General features: G+C 38.5%; 1 protein-coding gene across 2 annotated transcripts in view; it reads left to right on the top strand.

Annotated features, from left to right (window-relative positions):
* The window catches only part of LARGE1 (LARGE xylosyl- and glucuronyltransferase 1), a 297,579-nt gene that overhangs the window by 228,945 nt on the left and 48,820 nt on the right, over window positions 1–19,814 (top strand). For both annotated transcript variants that reach the window (XM_062011860.1, XM_062011868.1), the window contains exon 8: window positions 1,918–2,022. In XM_062011860.1, coding sequence (XP_061867844.1) covers window positions 1,918–2,022 — 105 coding nt within the window. The remainder of the gene's footprint in view (window positions 1–1,917; window positions 2,023–19,814) is intronic.

Here is a 19,814-nt window from a genome sequence, read left to right as displayed (position 1 = left end):
GCAGTCTTCCATCACAGAATCAACAAGCATTGGGTTCAATTGTGCCCTTCAGCCTTTTTTGGCTAAGACTTGTTTCAGCCAATTGAGATCCCTTTCATATTTTCTCACAATACATGATTTGTGGCTCCTCATGCACTCTCTAGTCTGTTCCATGTGTCTCATGGATTGAGAGGTGCTACAGTTTATTTGTATGAACAAATCATCAGTTGTTTAGGATATATCTGCTTCTAACTTGTAATTTCCTTCATTCTCTTGTGCGTTGCACTCTGTTGATGTTACAAGTTTTCAGTAGCCTTAGTGGAGTGATATGTGTGGTGGTCTTTTATATGATCCTTTCTGCTCTCCCCCAGATTTTAAACCTTCTTAAAAATGAGTTGTAGAGTATAATATGGAAAACTAAGTTTATATATTCTGTATAATATATAACAGAAATATTAGAAAATGAGGACTGGCATGTTGTGATTAGGATAGAGTAGGATGGTCCTAAATAGTGGTGTGGGGTGGACTTGGTAACCTCTCCACGTTATTTCTAGACTTATTTCCATTCATTCCTTGAATGTTTTTGTGATGCTCTGATTTATTCCTTATATCCATTGGCCACTCACTGCTGCCCATACTCTTTGAAACAGCTTTCAATACATATGTGAGAGTTACTGATGTTCCACTGAATTAGAGATAATGCAGGAGACTATTGTGATCACCTAACTTACTCTAACATCTTCCTAGACAGTTATAAAATTGAAGTAATCTCTCCTGTCTTTATGTCTTGCCTCTCAGGCGAATCTTCCCTTGGGCCGTATGGAAATTTTAGTAATAAAGCTGTGGTCCTATATAAACAACATATAATGATCATTTAATGCTTTCAGTACACTGTGGTCACCATACTCACAGTTTTATGAGCATAGCTGGGATTTGAAAATGTACCTTCAGAACATGATGCTTAATTGGTTTCTCAAAAGGTTGCAAAGTAATTTCCAGTCCCAGTCTTCCTGCCCTCACTGAGTAGGTCCTGCTGTCAAAACCATTTCCTTTCCTTTCTTTGACTAGATCCAAATGCAGTTTCCCCATTCCCTCCATCCTCCATCACCAGAGCATCATTTCAATCACTTCTCTTATTTATACAGCACATTTCAGGATAGATAATTAAGTCCTTACCTATACAAACATTCACTTTTCAGTTGATTTTTAAGCAGTACAAGCCTTCTACACATTTGATTTAAAACACGCTTTACTCTAGCTGAAGCCAGCTGCTAATCAATGTAAACTAAACCAAAATAAGCCCATCTAGAACCAAAGTCATAATTTCTATCCAACATTTCACAAAGGCTTACAGAAATGACTTTTACATTACTCTCTTAAATTAAACAGTGCAACTTTCTTATGTGGGTAAACTTTTAGAATCCGATATTTTCCTGAGCAAAAGAGATTTCCTTTGTGACAGAAAAAAATCCCTGAAACTAGTGGAGGAGAGCATGGGAACAGAGTAATTTGTTATACTGAGCCTTGTTCTTCAATTATATTATCTCCATCAGAGTATGAACAGATCTTCATATTAGATGATCATTTTCCTAACACTCACTTCTCACTAGGAGAATTCTCCATCATTATATTCCAAAATCTAGCAGCATTGAGATTTGTCTGGATGATATATTTTTGTCAGTGTGACAAAGGTTCCCACAGTGTTTAATTACTCAGACTAGCCAGGGGAGAAGGGAAGAAATGAGCCGTGCTGAGTTCTCTGTGCCAGGCTTGCTATCTGTTACATAAGCAGGCATCTTCTGAATGCACCCGAACTTCGGTCTTCTGTTGACATTGTCTGCCCCTCTCCGGATTTCATGTTTGTTTTCCACTGATTATTGACAGTCTTTTGTCTCACAATCTTTTTTTTTTTTTTTTTCCCAATTTGCTCATTTCCAGGGCAACAGGTTCTTGGGTTGGTGGAGAACCAGAGTGATTGGTATTTGGGCAACCTTTGGAAGAATCATCGGCCCTGGCCAGCGCTTGGGAGGGGCTACAACACAGGTAGGTCCTGAAGGTTTTCTTTTAATTTACATTTGCCTTGAGCATGCAACCGGTCTCCTGGTACAAAGTAAGAGAGGTGGTAAGTTGCATCTCCCTTCCTAACTTACCGCAAAATTTGTCATGTAAAGCAGTAAAAATTATGCAATGTGATGCATTTTGGAGTTTCTAGTCCTGTGCTGCTCTGGGGAGAATATGTTCCTTTTCTAAATGGTCTTAAGAGAATTGATGTGGTGTCCTTTGACTGAGGACAGAGCTTTTCATCAGTCTAACACATTCTCAGCACATCTCCTACACGATTTCCCTCCATGATGAAGCGTATGTAGGCCCAGCAAGAGGGAAGGAATAGGAATCAAGGCTCATTCTCTGTAGAGAGGTAAATGGTATCACAAAATGTCAGCCAAATAAAGATATAACTCCTGCAGGACAGCAACAGAGTCATAATTGTCCCAATAAAACGCAAAATACTCGCCATCAATTTCTGCTGCCATGAGAAAGGAATAAAGGCACTAGATCACAGGATTTATTAGGTTACAAGAGACAGGTCTTCCCACTGATTTGTGTTTGGTATGTGAGAAAACATACCAGGTGCATAAAGAACACACACGTACATCTAAATCATTTCAATGCTAAGCTTTGCGTGCTGATGCACTGAGTTAGGTTCCCTCTCTATTTGTAATAAAAGGGCAGAACAGATGGTGAAGCCTTCATTTAGAAAAGATGAGTCGATTTAAATATCCCTGAGCTATCAGGAAATTATTCACCATAATAGTGGTTTTGCTTTGCAGAAATATACTGGATTGAATTAAACAGAGTAACTAGAAAAAAGATTGCACAAGATGTGGTTAGATCTTTCTATATTTCCATATTTGCTTGTATATTTGGGGGATTCATGCCAGTTTTTGTGAACTTGTGTTTGAGCCTCTGCAAAGCGTCTCTGTTTTGTGAAAATGTTCAAAAGAATAGCCCAACGGAGCACAGAGAGATATAGATACAAGATTTTGGCAAAAGAGGTTTGTCTCCTGGTTCTCCACTTGCCAGAGCAGATCTATAAAGGCTTGGGCTGCCCACCTCTCCTCACACCTCACCACACCACACACCCCCCACGCCCCTCAAAAAAGCATGAGACAGAAGCAAGTTTCATGGATTTGTCCTGAAACTTGAAAGTTTATGTTGCACACAACTAAACTTGCAGATGTCAATTCTATTCAGCATAACACCACAAAGCACTTATCTGTTCTTCTACTGAGAGATCACCACCTTTTACAGTTACTTTCTGTTCCATATTTACATTTTCTGTTCTGACATTTTAATGCTGTCAGAGATAAATGTGTCAAAATCACATAACATCAGAATAACCCAGAAGTTATGGTAGGTAGTGTCTAAAATGCAATTATGTAGATAAAAAAATACTGTAAAACTTTAATTTATGTTGTCTTAAACTTATTATTCCAAATGTTTTCTAGGGATACCAAATGTCAGTATATCAGAAGATTCTTCTACTGAAAGCAAAAATAATTTAATTTCTGCAGTCCTTCACATACATTGCCTGTATTAATTCTTGGAATGTGTTAATACATACCTACTAGGCCATGCATAATCCTTCCCATGATTTCAGTCAGCTCACAGTTTCTTTCTTCAGATAACTCACCTATAATTACAAAAACATTTCTTTTTCTTTTTTTAAGAAATAAAACTAGAAGGTAGATAATGAACAAAAGATTGACAAGTGATCATAAGAAGTGGAATGATGTTTTTTCAAGTACACAGAACAGGAGGTCACTGAGTGAAACAGTGCAGCCTTTGAGAAGTAGCAAACGATGTTATTGACAGAATCAGCATCATTTACTATCATTTTCTTAATTGAATACATTGTTTGCCTCAGTAATCTAGCAGAGATTGGAGGTATAAATCTCTCAAGGAAGATGAAATAGCAAGTGAAACCAGAGCTTGTTTGATGTGTTCAGTAAATTAAAATAATTGACACTGACTACAATACTGTGGCCAAGAAGAATTCAGAAAATTGAAGGATGGGGGATGGGGGAAGAAAGGCAATAACTCTAAGCAAAACACTCGCGAAAGACAGTGGGCCAGGAGAGTGAAAACTCAGATGTTCAGGTGCTTAGAATTGTACTTAGGAACAGTAACAGGGCTCCCAAATCCCTGAAACTTTAAAGAGCTAAACAAAGCTGGATCAGAGGGAAGCTCCCAGATAGACTTTGATCTTGCTTTTGGGACACTATTCACTCCAGTCCTAAGATACAATCCTAAGAAAAGAGGTTTTTATGTGAGCCTCTCCAGCCAGACCCACCTCTGCCAGATTTGATGCAGAAGCATCCCTCAAAGTCAAAATTCTTCCACTGCTTCCCTCTGATTTCTGAAGCAAATAATTTATATTTCAGTCTTCCTTTTCTGTGTCTGAGCCACTCTGGACAACATACAGGTTGAAAGAGTCCCAGAAGGCAGATACATTAAAGCCAAATGTGTGTTTGTTCCTTCTTCACTAGGTCTTTAAACCTAGTAAGCATGTGCGTTCTCCTATTCCTGTGAGCTCGGGCCAAATCTCCTGAAAGCCAATACAGATTTTCAAGGAAAAATTTTATTTGGTTGGTTTTGGTCTTTCTTCCTCATTTGCACAGGCAGATAGTGCAAGTCATCCTTTAGTCTATTATAATATAATCTTAGAAAAAAACAGACCAAAACTCCAAAGTCAGTTCAGCAACCATTGAATTGGTGTTTAAAATGTTCTTTGTTAGAACTATTCCTTGTTTTGCATAACATTCCCATCCTCAAGCCATTTTAAACACGGTTCCTTCTGTACCACAACAGTACACAAGTTTTTTTTCTGTACCTCATTGACCAAAGCTCAGTAAGCTTCTTAATCAAATAACTTTTTTAAGTATTACCCACTCCATTTTGCTTGTCTACACTGAGATTAACTCTTAAAAAGTTTCCTCATACATTACTTAAAGCATACTTGGCTCTCTGTATAATCTATATTGTCTTTCACTGACTATGCTTTCGAAAGTATTGTCTGTGTTGCACTATGATTTTTCTCTTTACAGATGTTAAACTGACAGCTCCAGAATTGCATTGTATGGTTTTATGTCCATTTCTGCAATAACAGTCATCTTAGTCCTCAGAAAAATATCTTGTCAAAGAAATTCTAAACATAAAAGCTTTTAGTACGTTGTCTGCCTTACGCTTTCCGTCATAGTGGAGAATAGCTTTTAAAAGCAGTTTCTAGTGACTGTTGTCATGATTTCAGGCCACTTCCTCAGATGGTGTGACTCACCCCTGGCTTCTCTGGCTTTAGTGCAGCAAGGCCAACTTGCATCAGATGAGAATAGACTCCATGCCTTTCAAATGTAGCTTTGAGTTGGATCCGTGCCTGTAATTTGAGTGCCACTGGGGCATTTGTAAAAACTTTGTCCATAGAGATTTCAGACTTCTAGGCTATGGAAGTCTCTCCTGAGGATTTGAGGCTCATCTGAAATACACTGCCTCACTGCCTCAGATACTGAAAGGAGGTGTCTCAACAGCTTGAGCTGAGGATTCATACTCCCACACTGCGAGATGTCGCATTACCAGATTTGTGGATTGGGAACAGAAGGGAATGGCTAGCACCTAACGATTACCAGACTACGTGTGCACCATGTGCACCGAGTGCGTTATTACTCCCATGTTTGTAATGACTACAAGAATTCTAGAATTAATCTCTTTCCTGTATTGTTTCCCGGACAGAAAGGGCCTGTGGAAGATTTGGAAGTGGGAAGAATATGTTATGTCATTTTTGCATAATGTTTAACGATTGTGAATAGAAAAGACAAGTGTAGGGCTGGTTGTTTATCTGAAATTAGACTGGATTACATCTCTTGCTTCTTTGTGATGGTACTGTGCATCTTCACATGACTAGTAAAGCAGTGCATGATGGTCACGGAACTGCCTGTGGTCTTGCTCTGGAAATGTGACAACAGCTTTCATCTAAACTCTACAGGCTTTTCTGCTCATGACATTGTGATAATGGATCTGATGTTAAGAGTTGCTGAGCACTTTTAATTTAATCAGACATTTCTGGTTTTCAGAAATCCTCACAGTTAATGCTTGAAATAGTTGCTGTTGCCTAATTCTGGATAGATCTCTTACCAAAATGCTTTCACTCCCCCCCACCCGGAGGAGTCAGAATTCCATCTATCTGAATATAGCAGTAATTTACAAACTATATTCCATAGATTCTGAGTAAAACTAGTGCTATTCTCCATACTATAAAGAAGAGAGAGTGATTACTTGAGAGAGATTTTTCTAAGTTGTCTCAGTGAACAAGGAAGTCACAAAACTCATGTTTTACAAAGCCTTTAAATATCCACCATCAGGCCTCACTCAGTTTAGCCATGCCCTCTCCAAAAGCCATTGAAATATTCCTACCTCCCATTATATAAAACATTAGTCATGTTTGTTACAGGAACTGATATTGTTAGATTTTGTTGTAAGAACAGGAGCCTTTGCAAACAGATTAAAAATACATTTTAATATATTTTTTTAGAAGGAAGAAAAGTGAAGTCCAATACCAACGTCAAAGCAAAAAGTAGCACTTTCTTCACCTAGTCAGATTCACATTGTACCTGTTTTTTGGATTAGATTGTTCGTTCTTTAAGATACCCGTGAGATCATTCAGCAAATGTTATCAGTGCAAAGCATGCGGATATACATGTGCTTTATAACACACAAAGATGCATCAGAGGGATAGGTATCATTCACGTTGTACAGGGAGTAGTTTAGGAAGTGCCAGCCCATTGTTGCTTTCAGGCTCAACGGGAAATGTCAGTCTGTTTATTTCAATAATAATAATAATTCTGCTTTTGATGACCACATCCCTATCTTTATTTGCTATAAACTGTAGCTTGCACTTAAAAATAAGCTATCTTAAAGCTGACTGTCCTCAAAGAATAGCTCCCTTTCCAGTCTTTCTCATGCAGTTTCTAAAGCATGTGATGTACTGAGAACTTGTTTACAGCACGCTTGACATTTCTGAAATGAAGGTCAATATGTATTTGATTTTGAAAATGGTGCCTCTAGTTTCAGAGGCCTATCCATGCAGTAATGACATTGCTGTGGCTGAATTAGTCCACTGTTCATTGCATTCTCAGAGATCCATCCTCTACTCCTTAGCAATTGAATCCGTCATACGCTGCAATAACTATCTTTTTTTAAAAAAAAAAGGAAAACACACCTGACTTTCTTTGAAATACTGATAACTTTCATCTCCTAAGAAACCTCTGGTAAAAATAGTGACATTCAGACAGCCTATACCAGATTCTGGTTTCCATTGTATTGGAGTAAATAAAAAGTATTTCTTTTTAGTTTATTACATTGTCCTAGTTTGAGGGGTTTTTACTAGCCTGACCTGAGTTCATAAGGTAAAGTTCTTCATGGAATGTGCAAAAATGGGACATATGTATGTAGTATTCCAATTTAATGATTTAAAGAATCATTCTGAAGTGTGGTATTTTTAGCTTGATCAAGACAGTTCTTTATGTGAACATAACATAGCTTGATGAGTAATTATGTTGTCCAGCACTCTGAAATGCCCTCTCTTTATTGTAGAGGGACCATCATTAGCAGGTTAAATTTAGATGAAAGACTTGCACATAAAAGCTTAATAGAGGCATCCAGGTGCCTAAACTGAGAACAAAAACTTCTATTATATGACAGGAGAACCCCAGACAAATGCATAGTAATAGTAAAGCTGGTGCTTTTTCTTCTGAAGTGCAAGTTCACTTTCCGATTTCCCATTGTGCTCCCAAAAGTGTGTGTAAAGACAGTTCCTTTTGGTAGATACAGAAACAGAGATTTTAGCCATAGTCCTAAAGCAAAGAAAGAAGCATCACAGTTGGACTCCATCTTTGGACTCTTAATAGGTAGCCTGATGCCTGTCACAGGAAGTAGCAGAGTAACTTATCTTTCTGCACTCTTGTGTGTCTAACCTATCACCTCTAAGAGAGTGCCAAGAAAAAAACCAGTTTAATTTTGTCATAGTCAGGTCACTCTTTTAGGTACTATTGGCTACAGAAATCATTATGCTTTAATCATTTCAGTATTAGGGGCAAACTAGGTTCAGGAAAAATGTTTCCCCTTTAAAAAAATATCCAAAGACTTCTGAGAAAGAAGAATCTGCAAAATTCAGTGGACACAGATCTCAGAAGCAGCAACTCAATTCTTTCTTTTCCTCATTTTATTTTTTCCATCTCTATGTTCAGCTACATTCTGACTTAAGTTGCTCCTGCCATAGCTTCTCAGTCCTCTCTCTTCCACCTGTCTTTGTCAAACTGAGCTCAGGAAGGACAGAAGCAATGCAATACCCTGTATATACATACAGGTGATACTTGGTTATTCTCAAAGGCCTTAGCAGAAATGGTGAAAAGAGAAGCTTTCCCTCAAAGGATCATACAATTCAGGCAATTTAGGTCAGAAAGGTTCTCCAGAGGTCTTCTCGTCCTCTTACCACTGAAAGCCAAGTCAAGGTGCTTGAAGCCTTTTCCAAGTGAGTTTATAGTATCTCCAAGGATACCTTTTAAGGCATCATATTCTATACTTGGCTATTGTCTTGATAAGAAAAGCAAAAAACAAAAGTACAAATTCCTAAGATGTTATTAGCATTTCCTTTGCTTCAATTTGTGTCAGCTTTCACTCTGTCTCTGTGCATCACTTAGAAGAGTTTCTCTGTTAAATAGTTTTAGACAGCAGTAAGAGGTCCCTTTAGCCTTCTCTTCTCCAGACAAAACAAGCCCAATATTCTCAGCTTCTCCACACACATGTTCTCCGAGCCTCTGTTCATTTTGGTTGCTCTCCATTGGACTTAGTCCATCATGTCAGTGTCTTTGTTTCACTGAGGAATCCCAAGCAGTACTTAAAAGGACTGAGTAAAGTGTAGTAATCTAAGGGGCTAATATAGTCCAGGTTGTGGTTGTCCTTTGCTGCAGTGTTGCACTGCTACTCAACTTGCTGTACACCAGGCCCCCCAGGACTAGCTCATTTCTATCTGTATGTCTTCCAGCCTGTACTGTCCATTCAGGAATAGTTCATTGGACATTATGAACTTTTTCTTAGCCCACTTGTCCAGCCTGTCAAGGTCTCTCCAAATAGCGGCCAATTTGGTGTCACGTGTGGTATTGCTGAGGATGTGTTCTCTCTCACCTCCAGCTCATTAGTCAGGGTATTAAATAGGATCAGCCCCAGTATCAACTTTTGCAAAATACCACTTCTAACTGCCATTTGAATGCTTATTACTGAACACAGGCCTTTGAGCTTGTCAGGAGTGACTGACACACCAGAATGCTGTGCTGCCATTCAACAAGACCTGGACAGGCAGAGAGAAATCTAACAAAATTCAACAAGGGCAAATGTAGAGTCTTACATCTGGGAAACAATAGCCCCATGTACCAGTACAGGTTGGGGAATGAAATGTTACAGAGTAGTGTAGGAGAAAGGGACCTGGGGGTCATGGCAGACAGCAGAATGACCATGAGCCAGCAATGTGCCCTCATGGCCAAGAAGGCCAATGGCATTGTGGGGTATATTAGAAGGGCTTTGGTTAGTAGGTCAAGAGAAGTTCTCCTCTCCCTCTACGCTCTACACATTAGACCACATCTGCAATATTGTGCCCAGTTCTGGGCACCTCAGTTCAAGGACAGGGAGCTGCTGGAGAGAGTTCAGCACAGGGCCACAAAGATGATGAAGTGAGTGGAGCATCTCCCTTATGATGAAAGGCTGAGGGAGCTGGAGCTCTTCAGCTTGGAGGAGACTGAGAGGTGATCTCATTAATGTTTAAAAATATGTAAAGGGTGGGTGTCAGGAGAATGAAGCCAAGCTCTTCTCAATGATGACCAATGATAGGAAAAGGGGAAACAGGTAAAAGCTGGAACATAAGAGCTTCCAAAGAAGTACAAGGAAGAATTTCTTCACAGTGAGGGTGACGGAGCACTGGAACAGGCTGCCCAGGTGAGTTGTGGACTTTCCTTCTCTGGACATGTTCCAAACCCACGTGGACGAGTTCCTATGTGACCTATTCTAGAAGGTCCTGCACTGGTGGGGAGGTGGGACTAGATGATCTTTCCAGGTCCCTTCCAACCCCTGAGATTCTGTGATTCTGTGATCTTGAGGTCCACTTACCTCAATTATACCTCAGCTAAACAGCTACACACACATTTTCTCCTTACACAAATGCATCTCGGTATTTCTGTTGGGAACTTAATCCCATCTCTATCTTACTAGAAGAGAAATGGCTGTGAAGGAAGGATTGACCTGCAGCAGACCTTTGAGTGAAATCATTTAATTAAAGCACATTGTGTTTCCTGTTTGTATTTTTCAAACGCTATGGTTAATTTTTAGGCTTGTTGATTCTGTGCTGCTGCTTTCCTTACCGTAAAGAATTTCTTGGAATGTTCTATTCCTCGTGAATTTCGTCCAGCTACTCATCAAGAGAGGGTAAAAAAAAGTTAAGTACAAAATGCAAAACCCCAAACCTCTTTGTTATCTAACTATAAAGAAATACCTGCGAGGCTCTTCAGCACGAGCCACATTTCTTCCTCTGTTGCTAGGGTATTGACTGAACACCAGACCAAGAAAAGCTGTGACGGGTTCTTGCTTATTCTACAATTAGCTTTCTGGGCTACTGTTAATATTAGAGGCCAGCCAAAATAATTATCACTTGTGCAGGGTGCATTTTTCCTCTTCACAGAGTCCAAAGTGGAAACCTTGAAAAACTGTTGACATTTTGACTTCTATTAAATATGATGTTTTTGAGAGAATCAAAACTAAAAAAAACCCCACATAATTTAAAGCAATGATCCCAGTTACCCTTCAATTTTTGCTGCTTTCTGAGGAATAAAAAAACCCATAGATAAGCATCATGGATAAGGTCCAGATCTGATATAAATGCTTGACTCTTGAGTTAAATAGATCTAAGCTGATTTACAGGAGCTAAGGATCAAGAAACAGATTTTTTTTTTTCCTTTAAAGATGGGTGATTCTTTGGTGACAAGTCCAAGATAAATTAGTTTTGGAAGATGCACTTGCTTTCATCAAGGCAAATATTCAGCAAATTCCATCAAACCTCCTCAACTTTTATCCATGGAAACAAGCTTTGTATGATCCCTTTTTCCAAACATGTCTGCACAGGGAGATTTAATGACTAGACCTCCCCCATGGCAACTCTGTACAGTCTGTACTAGTCTGTGATTCACCTTAGGACAGCTCACCCAAAGTCCAGTTACTCTGGCTTGATGTACAGTTGTAACACTTACTCACACTTCTGTGTTTTGGGACATTGACATGTAAAACTGTGCACTCAGAAAGAATGAAGAGATCCCTGAGAATTAGTCCAGGATGGATAATGAGATAAACATGAACTTCAGGTTTAATACAGTTGTCAAAATATTTTGTGTGATCATTGCATGTATATATGGTGATGTTTCATGTATGAGTACAAAAGATATGATTTGTTGATAGTTCACTCTGGGAAGTATTTTTAGAAGGTAGTATAGATAGGATGACAGTCTGTTTGACACTTCTTCAACGCTGCATCAGAAGATTTCACTCTTTCCAATGTTCCCACATGCCCTGATGACATTCTGCACTATGCATAGAACATAGACCCTCCATGTCATGCTAAAAAGTCTCAAATCTAGAAAATTGTAACATGGCTTTCTGGTAATGTTGGACATTGAGAAATGCAAAAAAAATATATATATTGTTATGTCTAAAACCTGAAGGAACACAACAAGTACTGTGTGCTATGAATGTGATCAGCCTGCTCACTAAAGTGCTAGATCCTGAACAGTGGGTGTACAGTCAATCTGTAGTCCTTGATCTGAATGCTAGAGATCAATTCTTGGAGTGGATATGTTTTAAAATGTAGATTTAACTGCTTGTCATGGTCTAATCTCTACAGGTCAAAGATGAGTACTTATAAATTAACAAAGTTCAAAGAAAATACTGGAAAATTTCCCATAAGTTAGGGAAAAATGGCTCCAGAAGCTTATCTAAGAGCAAATCAAGGGATAGTTTGATCATAGCTTATTAGTATCTGCAAGAGAAAATAACATTTCTTAATAGAGGGCTTGCCAATTTAGCAAAGGTTCAGCAAGCTCAAATGACTGCAAGTTCAAAGACATGTTCAAATTAGAAATAAGAGAAACGTCCTTCATCGGGGCAATTATACATTGGAATAACTTATCAAAGTTTGTGACAGATTGTCCATTACTGTAAATTTTTAAATCAAGACAGAATGTTTTTCTGGAAGTTATGCTCTAGTTAAAGTACAAATTTTGAAAATTCCTGTGGCCTCTGTTGTGCAAGAGCTAAAAATTATCCTTTTTAACTTTATCACTTAAATATGTATTTAACTGGGATTTTGTTTTCCTCTCGACTGAATTCACCTAAGCACATAGGCAAATGAAATCACATATAATACGCTATGTAAGAACTTACTACATTTTCAGTATAGAAGTGAGGAAAAGTTCTTTATTGTAGAAATTTTCCACACGTCCCTCATATCACTTTTCTTTTTAAGTCTGTCATGGTTTAGAGACCAAAGACCATGATTAGACTTAAGTACCACAGGTCACAGAACACCCAAAGGACAGGGAGGGCTTAATTGCCGCTTATGGTCCCAGAAAAACCCGACAAGGCTACTCAGCTTGGGGAAGAAAACAAAAATTTAATCCACCTCAAACTAAAACATAACAAACAGAAATATCTGATTAGAGCGAATGATAGAAGTGCAAACAGCCCTTTAAGATCACCTTTCTCCCACCTCTTCTGTCTTCCTGGGCTCAGAGCCCTGAGCCCGATATCATTACCTCCTTCCCCTCTAAGCAGTGCGGGCGGCAGGGAATGAAGGGTGCAGTCAGTCCTTTCCTGATGTCTCTTGCCGCTTATTGCACTCTGAGGAGAAGTGCTCCCCACTAGTCCTCTCTAGCTCCAGCTCGGAGTCTCCCACACACTGGTCAACCCTGCAGGGGCCACTTCGATGGGATGCTGCAAATCCAGTTCATCTTCTCCAGGTTGGGGTCTGAACTGTTTGCCCTCTCTGACCCGGAGTCTCCAGCTCTCACCCCTTCTCTCATGGGGTCTCTACTTCTTGTCATGGGCTACAAGGATGTCTTTGGTCTGGCATCACTCATTCTGTCTTTTCCTGGCTGTGGGGTCCGTATTGTTGCCTCCATCTTGACCTTCTCTTCCATCTCCTTCCATGTACTTCAAATTCCCATTCTTAAATAGTGATCGCAGAGGCGCCAGATTGGCTCAACAAGGCTGGAGGTGGGTCCGAACCTCAGAGCTGAGGGAAAGTTCAAGAATTCTTTACCAGGCCTGCACTGCAACCCCCTCCCTCTGTTACCAAGGAAAAGCAGCTCCTTGCAAAACCATGACAAGGTCTCACTTTTCAAAGTGCTTTATAGTAAGATGTATACCTGACCATCTTTCTATTAAGTGTCAACTTTTGGCACCTCAATCATGACTTCCAGACATGTACAGAGATGCACACTGAGTAACTGTTGTGTGATACTTTTGCGTAGCAATGATATGAGACGTACCTTTGAGACAGCTCTCTGCTCCATTTACACTGGTTATCGCCATTGTGCTACAGAATATGGAAGCTGAAACTTCTGTCTCCATTTTTCAGTCTGAAGTTAGACTTTTGAATTTCAGTCTTTTGAATTTCAAGAGAATTAGTCATTTGCCCCTTGTGGGTTTCTTTTCCCTCCTCTTGGAATCCATCTCCCTAGCCTAGCAGCTGAAATGTCCCTGGAATATTTGCTTTCCAGTGCCTTTAAAATGTATTCTGTGTATCCTATATGTTCACAAGAGTCACAGAGTACAAAAGCTGTAAGAAAACTGAGGAGCTTTTTAAAACTGAGGAGCTTCTTCATGTATAGTTTTCACCTCCTACAACTCTTTGTACAGGGTTCAGGAAACACAGGGATTTGAGAAAGGTTACTATTCTTACTGTCCTCCTTGACACCCAAAGCAAGTAGAGCAGCTGATAAAAACTCTTGACTACACTTCCTGATTTTGCTAACATTTTTCTTTTTTCCAACTATGTTGTTTTCCATTACAGGTCTTAGAAAAACTTTATCAGCAATTTGGGCAGGAAAGTGTATGACTTTTCACTGCTTGGGATCTCTGTAAGAGAAGACCAGTTCCTCCAGGTCTAGAGATGTTTTTTCTTTGCTTATCTCTGAGAGACCTGCAGAATTGTTGCTTCTCTTCAGGAGACTCTGAAAGATAGGAAGGGAGATAATTATCTCTTAGCAGGATTGTCTTTAAGTAGTAGAGGTTTTCATCCATACATTCCCTAAAAGTTTTATGGCTCATGTCTCCTCTCCTGCAGACCTTTTAGTCTTCTGAATCAAGATTTTCTGTAGCAGCCTTTGGGGTTCTAAGGAAGACAGAGAAATTCCACCAGAAATGGAAGTCATTAGAGGGGCAAAGTGTATACTGCTTTTTTTTCAGATTGCTCGGGAAGAATGACATCTAAACAATAAAGAAATAATTAGAAAACTAGGACATTCTGAGCTACAGTCAGTGGATCTATAAGAAGTTAGAACCCTGCTTGTCTGTATCTGTCTTAATTCTGCCTAAGGAGAAACAGCATACTGGGAGAACAAAGTAAATAAAAATGTTCCATTTCACTAAATGGTCATCAGGAAGTGTAAACAAAATGTGCATAATGTGTCAAGAGGAACCAGGCTCCCAACAGAGCGACTGCACTATTTTTCAAAGTGCACCATATCAGGGCTTCGCTTTCAATACCTGTGCAAGCAAGGCCTATTGCATTCTGTCACCATGTCCAGAGGGACACCCACTTTTCCACTTCAGGACAGCTTCTCAGCCCTGTTCAGTTTACTCAGAGAAAAGTTCAAATGTGGAGTAATTGTTTATTCTCAATTAACACATTGTGCATCCCTGCAAGTTTTTATTAGTAGCTCTGGGGTTTTTTTAACACGGTGAAAGGCTTTTTTGAGAAAAAAGCTGGTATATATAAGTTCATAGGTAAATAATTTATTGGGATACTCCAAAAATGTGTTAGAATGACAGTCCTTTTGTCATCCTGTGTTAAAAGCTATAGATGTAAGCTATGGTTTTCTTATGCTAATGGTACAGCTAGTCAAATTATGAGCAGCAGTTAGATAGATGGTCTATAAATCTAGTGAAATAAATGCAGTGATTTTCATCCACACAAAGACTTAAAATGAAGATTGAAAAGTGAATGCAGTGGTTTGTTGTGGAATTGCATCTTTTAATTTTTTCTTTTTAATCCCTAACAGCCATATACTTGTGGTTTTCTACTTGATCTTGATAGTAAGGGTGAAGAGTAGAGGCCATAGTCGTTAGTGCAGATGTGTGGCCTAGTGGATTCCAAATAGTCCTTGGCAAAACTAGTCATTTGGGCCCTGATGCAGCAAAGGCACAGTTGCATTCCTAGAATTACACACTGTGATCACTTCTATTGATTTCATGTAGAATAAATTGGAAGAAAACAACATGCATGAGTATTTACTAGAGTACTAAGCAGTCAGCACTGTCATGGCACTTCTCCTGGGATAGCAGAGCTACAAGCCCCCTCCAGGGCACCTAAAGTGAACTCAACTTTTTGTTGCCAAATCTGCTTCACAAAACATGGTAGCTTACAGTTGTTTGAGCTGCCTTATATCTCAATAATGTCAGCCCTATTTAACATTATTTCTTACAGCATCTAAGACTGTGGTTTGATGTATGATCTTTGGTATGCTGGTTAGGTATTGTAAAGTCTCAATATTTTTTTAAATTCACTATTATTTTATAATAGACGACTATGATTTTTTGAGGTCCCTTCCAGCTCTAGAGATTCTGTGATTCTGTGAAGTGTGTCTTGCATGTCTTTCTCAGATATTCTAATTGCAACCTGTTTTGATGGTTCACTGTTACAGGATTAGTTTTGAGAAGCATTTTCTAAAACATGGCCAAAAAGGCTGTGAGATGCTGCTCACATAGTATGGCATTCCCTCAAAAGCTCACAAAAGCATCCTGTTCCACTTGAAAGAAATAGACAAGGTAGTGCTTACAGAAAATGATCTCATAGTAACTACATTTTTTCCCCCCTCAGCACTGAATATTTTTTCAGTCACCTTAAAAAGGTCATTGTAATAAATTGATTGATTTTGAAAGCTTGTCCAGTTTCACCGTAAGTTCTCTAAATAATTCTGTTCTATCTTAAAATGTTGTTTATTACTTCCAGCTCTACTGTATATCCTCTCTAAATTTCAGGAAAAGACATAGTCTGTTCCTGAAGCAAGAAGTGGGGATGCCTGGTACCATTTCAAGGGAAATTGCTGATGTTTCTGAAAACTTCCAATTTACTGTTCAGAAAAATAAAATTAAATATTTTGTTCTGGAGCAAATTAAAAAAAAAACCTAAACAATCCAGACTATTTTGTTGAGATGTCTTGAAATTTCTACTCAAACCATTGCTTAGTCAAAACATTGGAAAGACAAAAAAAAAAATTATTTGCATGAAATAAAAAAATGGGAAAAAGACAAAAAAAATCAAGTTACCTCCAGAGTTTTGTTAGACCCAGAATGAAATATGTATTTTCTTTTTTAGGTTTTGTAACCGTTTTCAATAAGATTTTAAATCTGTATCAATTTCAAAGTGAAAAATATTATTTTAGAATAAGTTGATTTTTAAAGTATATCCTCACCCCAAAATAATTGCAGTGTTTCCCTGGTTAAATATTTAGTCCAAAGATGTTAATTCAGATTTTTGGGCATTTTCTCCAATTTATTCACCACAATCCATTTTGGGGGCTGGGGGGTTTTTGGACATGTCCTGAAATTATATTTTTATAAACTCTTTTATTTCTTTTACTTACTTCTTTCTTTCTTTCTTTCTATGAAAAATTCAGAATCTAACAGATTTTGGTAGTTCAATTAGTCTCATCAAGCAGGGAGAGAAAATGCCATTCAAGTAAAAACTAAAGTGGGATGTGTTCCACACATTTAGTAATAAAGCATTCTTTTTCCAGGAGCTCTTTGAGATATTATTGTGGATCCTGAGTGTGTCCCTTCCAGATATTTCTGTCTCTGTATATGCCTGAGCTATTTTCTCAGGATAAGGAAAATAAGGTGTCCTATGGCTGATCATAATTTGCTTAATACTCATGAGACATTTGGGTTGCCACTTTTTTTTCTTTTTGTTTATTTGCTGCCAAGCTTTTCCTTTGTTATTCCCAGGTAGGTTAGGGCAGGAAAATGCTGCACTCATCAAAAGATGAGAAGTCCCACTGCCTGGGGCCAGATGTTCATAAAATATTCCTTTGATTTTTTTTTTTTTTTGACTTCAAGTCTCTTCCTCCCCCAGCACAGCAACTGAGAGTAAGTCCCTTTTCCTCTTATGTTCAGCTGCGTGTCATCTTGAATTTAGTTTGAGATTTCAGCCAATTGGGTGCTGAGGGAAGGGGCTCCTGAGGCAAATATTTCCCTTTCCTTATTTCAGACACTTTGTCTGCAAACTAATTGCACAGATTGGAGTTAGTTCATTTGTTACATTTCCTTTTGGTAACTGAGCAACATAAAAATAAAAATGAAGTGCTTTTTTCTGAAAAAAAAAAAAACCAAACCAAAATACCAAACCAGGAACACACAGTTCGCAACACACAGGCTTTTTCTTTGCTTTTGCAGCAAATAACACTAATTAGGTGAATAGTATTAAGTTCTTCTCTTAGTAGAGATGTCTTATTCTCCCTAATACTAATGAGTAAATATTTAAACTTGCTGATAATATTCTCCAGTAGTTATTTTTACAGCAGCAGTAAATTAGGATTCTACACTTGGAGAAGCCCTGAATGCAGGCTGTACAAAGGTGTTAAACCCAAGTCTGTAGGTGAATTAAAATAGAAATCACATCAAAATTACTCTTGACGATGGAACATTAAAAGCTTGTGAGTATTTTCAGTAGCCATGATTGCATCATAATTCAATACATGCTTTCTTACAAATATTCAAAGTTTTTCCACCCAATCTGCCTCTCTTATTCTCTGTCACTAGCATGATAGCCCCTCAGGACTGCATAATCTCTTTAGCTGCAATGCCATAATCCGCTTCTAGATAAGAGTGAAAGACAAAAATATTGGAGAATACTGCACATATTAAAACCTTTCCTCATTTCCCCTTCAGACTGGAAGCTTAAAGAAATTAAGAAAAAGTGTTTTATTCTCTATAAATTGTAAAAAAGAATACATTACAGTTAACTGAATCTTACAATTAACCTTTACTTTTCTTAATAAACAATCTCCTCGGTCATATTTCTGTGCTGAAACAAAGCTGACAGTTCTTGCCAACTGGAAAAAATCCATGGCACAAAGGAGCTTATCCCACCCATTTTATTGCTGCAGCACTCCACATTGATCTAGAATTTCAGATGATGCACAATGGCTCTCTTAGAAGCTACTGCACGCACACCATACTCTCCAAAAAGGCCTCAGTTATGCTGGAAGATACACTGGCAGAAGTACGGTGTAGCATTTTGTGACAGTACGTCCCTTTCCAATCCAACAGCTGGAAGCAGAAAGGTTGACTGAAGATGAAAGGGGATCTCTCCAGTACAGGTTCCAGCATCCTTGGGAACCAGATGGACTGAAATGGAAAACAGAACTAAAATAGGCCACAAAATTCACTGCCAGAAGAGATTTTCTTTTTATTCATGGAAGCGCCAGGTTTTACTAGAAAGAGATTTGCCATGTCATAGAAACTGATTATAGGAATGAACTGGAACTGCCTTTATTCTCTCCCAACCAGAGCAGGATTGTTCTGGGTCTATTTTCTAATCTTTGTGTAGTCTGATTTTTAAAAAGTCATGAAATAAAACATTTTATCTGTCATTTTTAGGTTATTTCACCACAATGGTTTTAGAACAATTTTCTTAAGGATTCAGACTACATTTCCTTTCTTATTCTCATTAATTTTAGTTTTATCATCTTAGACTCCCTCGGGCAGCTTTTCCCAATGCCTCCTTTAGCCATTTCATATTCTTCTGTATAGCTGTTATTTTTCTCTACAGTTGCCATATTTTTTTTTTTTTGCCTAAGACTTCTTGTTTAATGTCATTACTATTCTGTCCACTTCCCCCTTCAACTAATAAACATGTGAAACAACAGCAAACTCATTGCTCTTACTAGGTACTTCCTGACAACATGCTAGGGTGCTGCTTATCAGTATTCTTCCTTTATGGTCCTTCAGTGCTCTTATCTAAGTCTTTACAAATAATTTTTTCAAGTACAATTTCTGAGACACTGTAGGAAAGGTTTTGCTGATGCTTCATTGCATCTGCTGTTTTCCCTTTTCCTACACTAGGGATTTTGTCCAGACAAAAAAACCAGCTGAGAACTAATAATGCATGTTAAGATGTCCCTTTTCCTGCTTTGAGTGTAACTTTCTGATCTGAGAATCCTGGTGTATAAACACTTGCTGCCTTAATGCCAGGCCTTCTGAAAGGATAGTTTGTAATGAGCACTGATAATCTGTTACTCAGAAGTGTTTCAAGGATTGTAATCAGATATGTCAGGTGATTAACTTCTTAATAGGTGCGATTGAGGGCTACAATTTCATCTTATGCAGCTTATGCATTGCATCCTATGCAGACAGTATTAAGGGCTAGATCCACCCCACACACACTGAATAAAATGTTTAATACGAGTGACAAAATTCTCTTGGTCTCAGCATAATCTTGACTTCAGGCCAGACAACAATCAATTTAA

This window comes from Colius striatus, chromosome 1 (genome assembly GCF_028858725.1).
Source record: "Colius striatus isolate bColStr4 chromosome 1, bColStr4.1.hap1, whole genome shotgun sequence".
NCBI lineage: Eukaryota > Metazoa > Chordata > Aves > Coliiformes > Coliidae > Colius > Colius striatus.
Note: the sequence above shows the minus strand (reverse complement) of the source record. Positions and strands in the feature narration are given on the sequence as shown.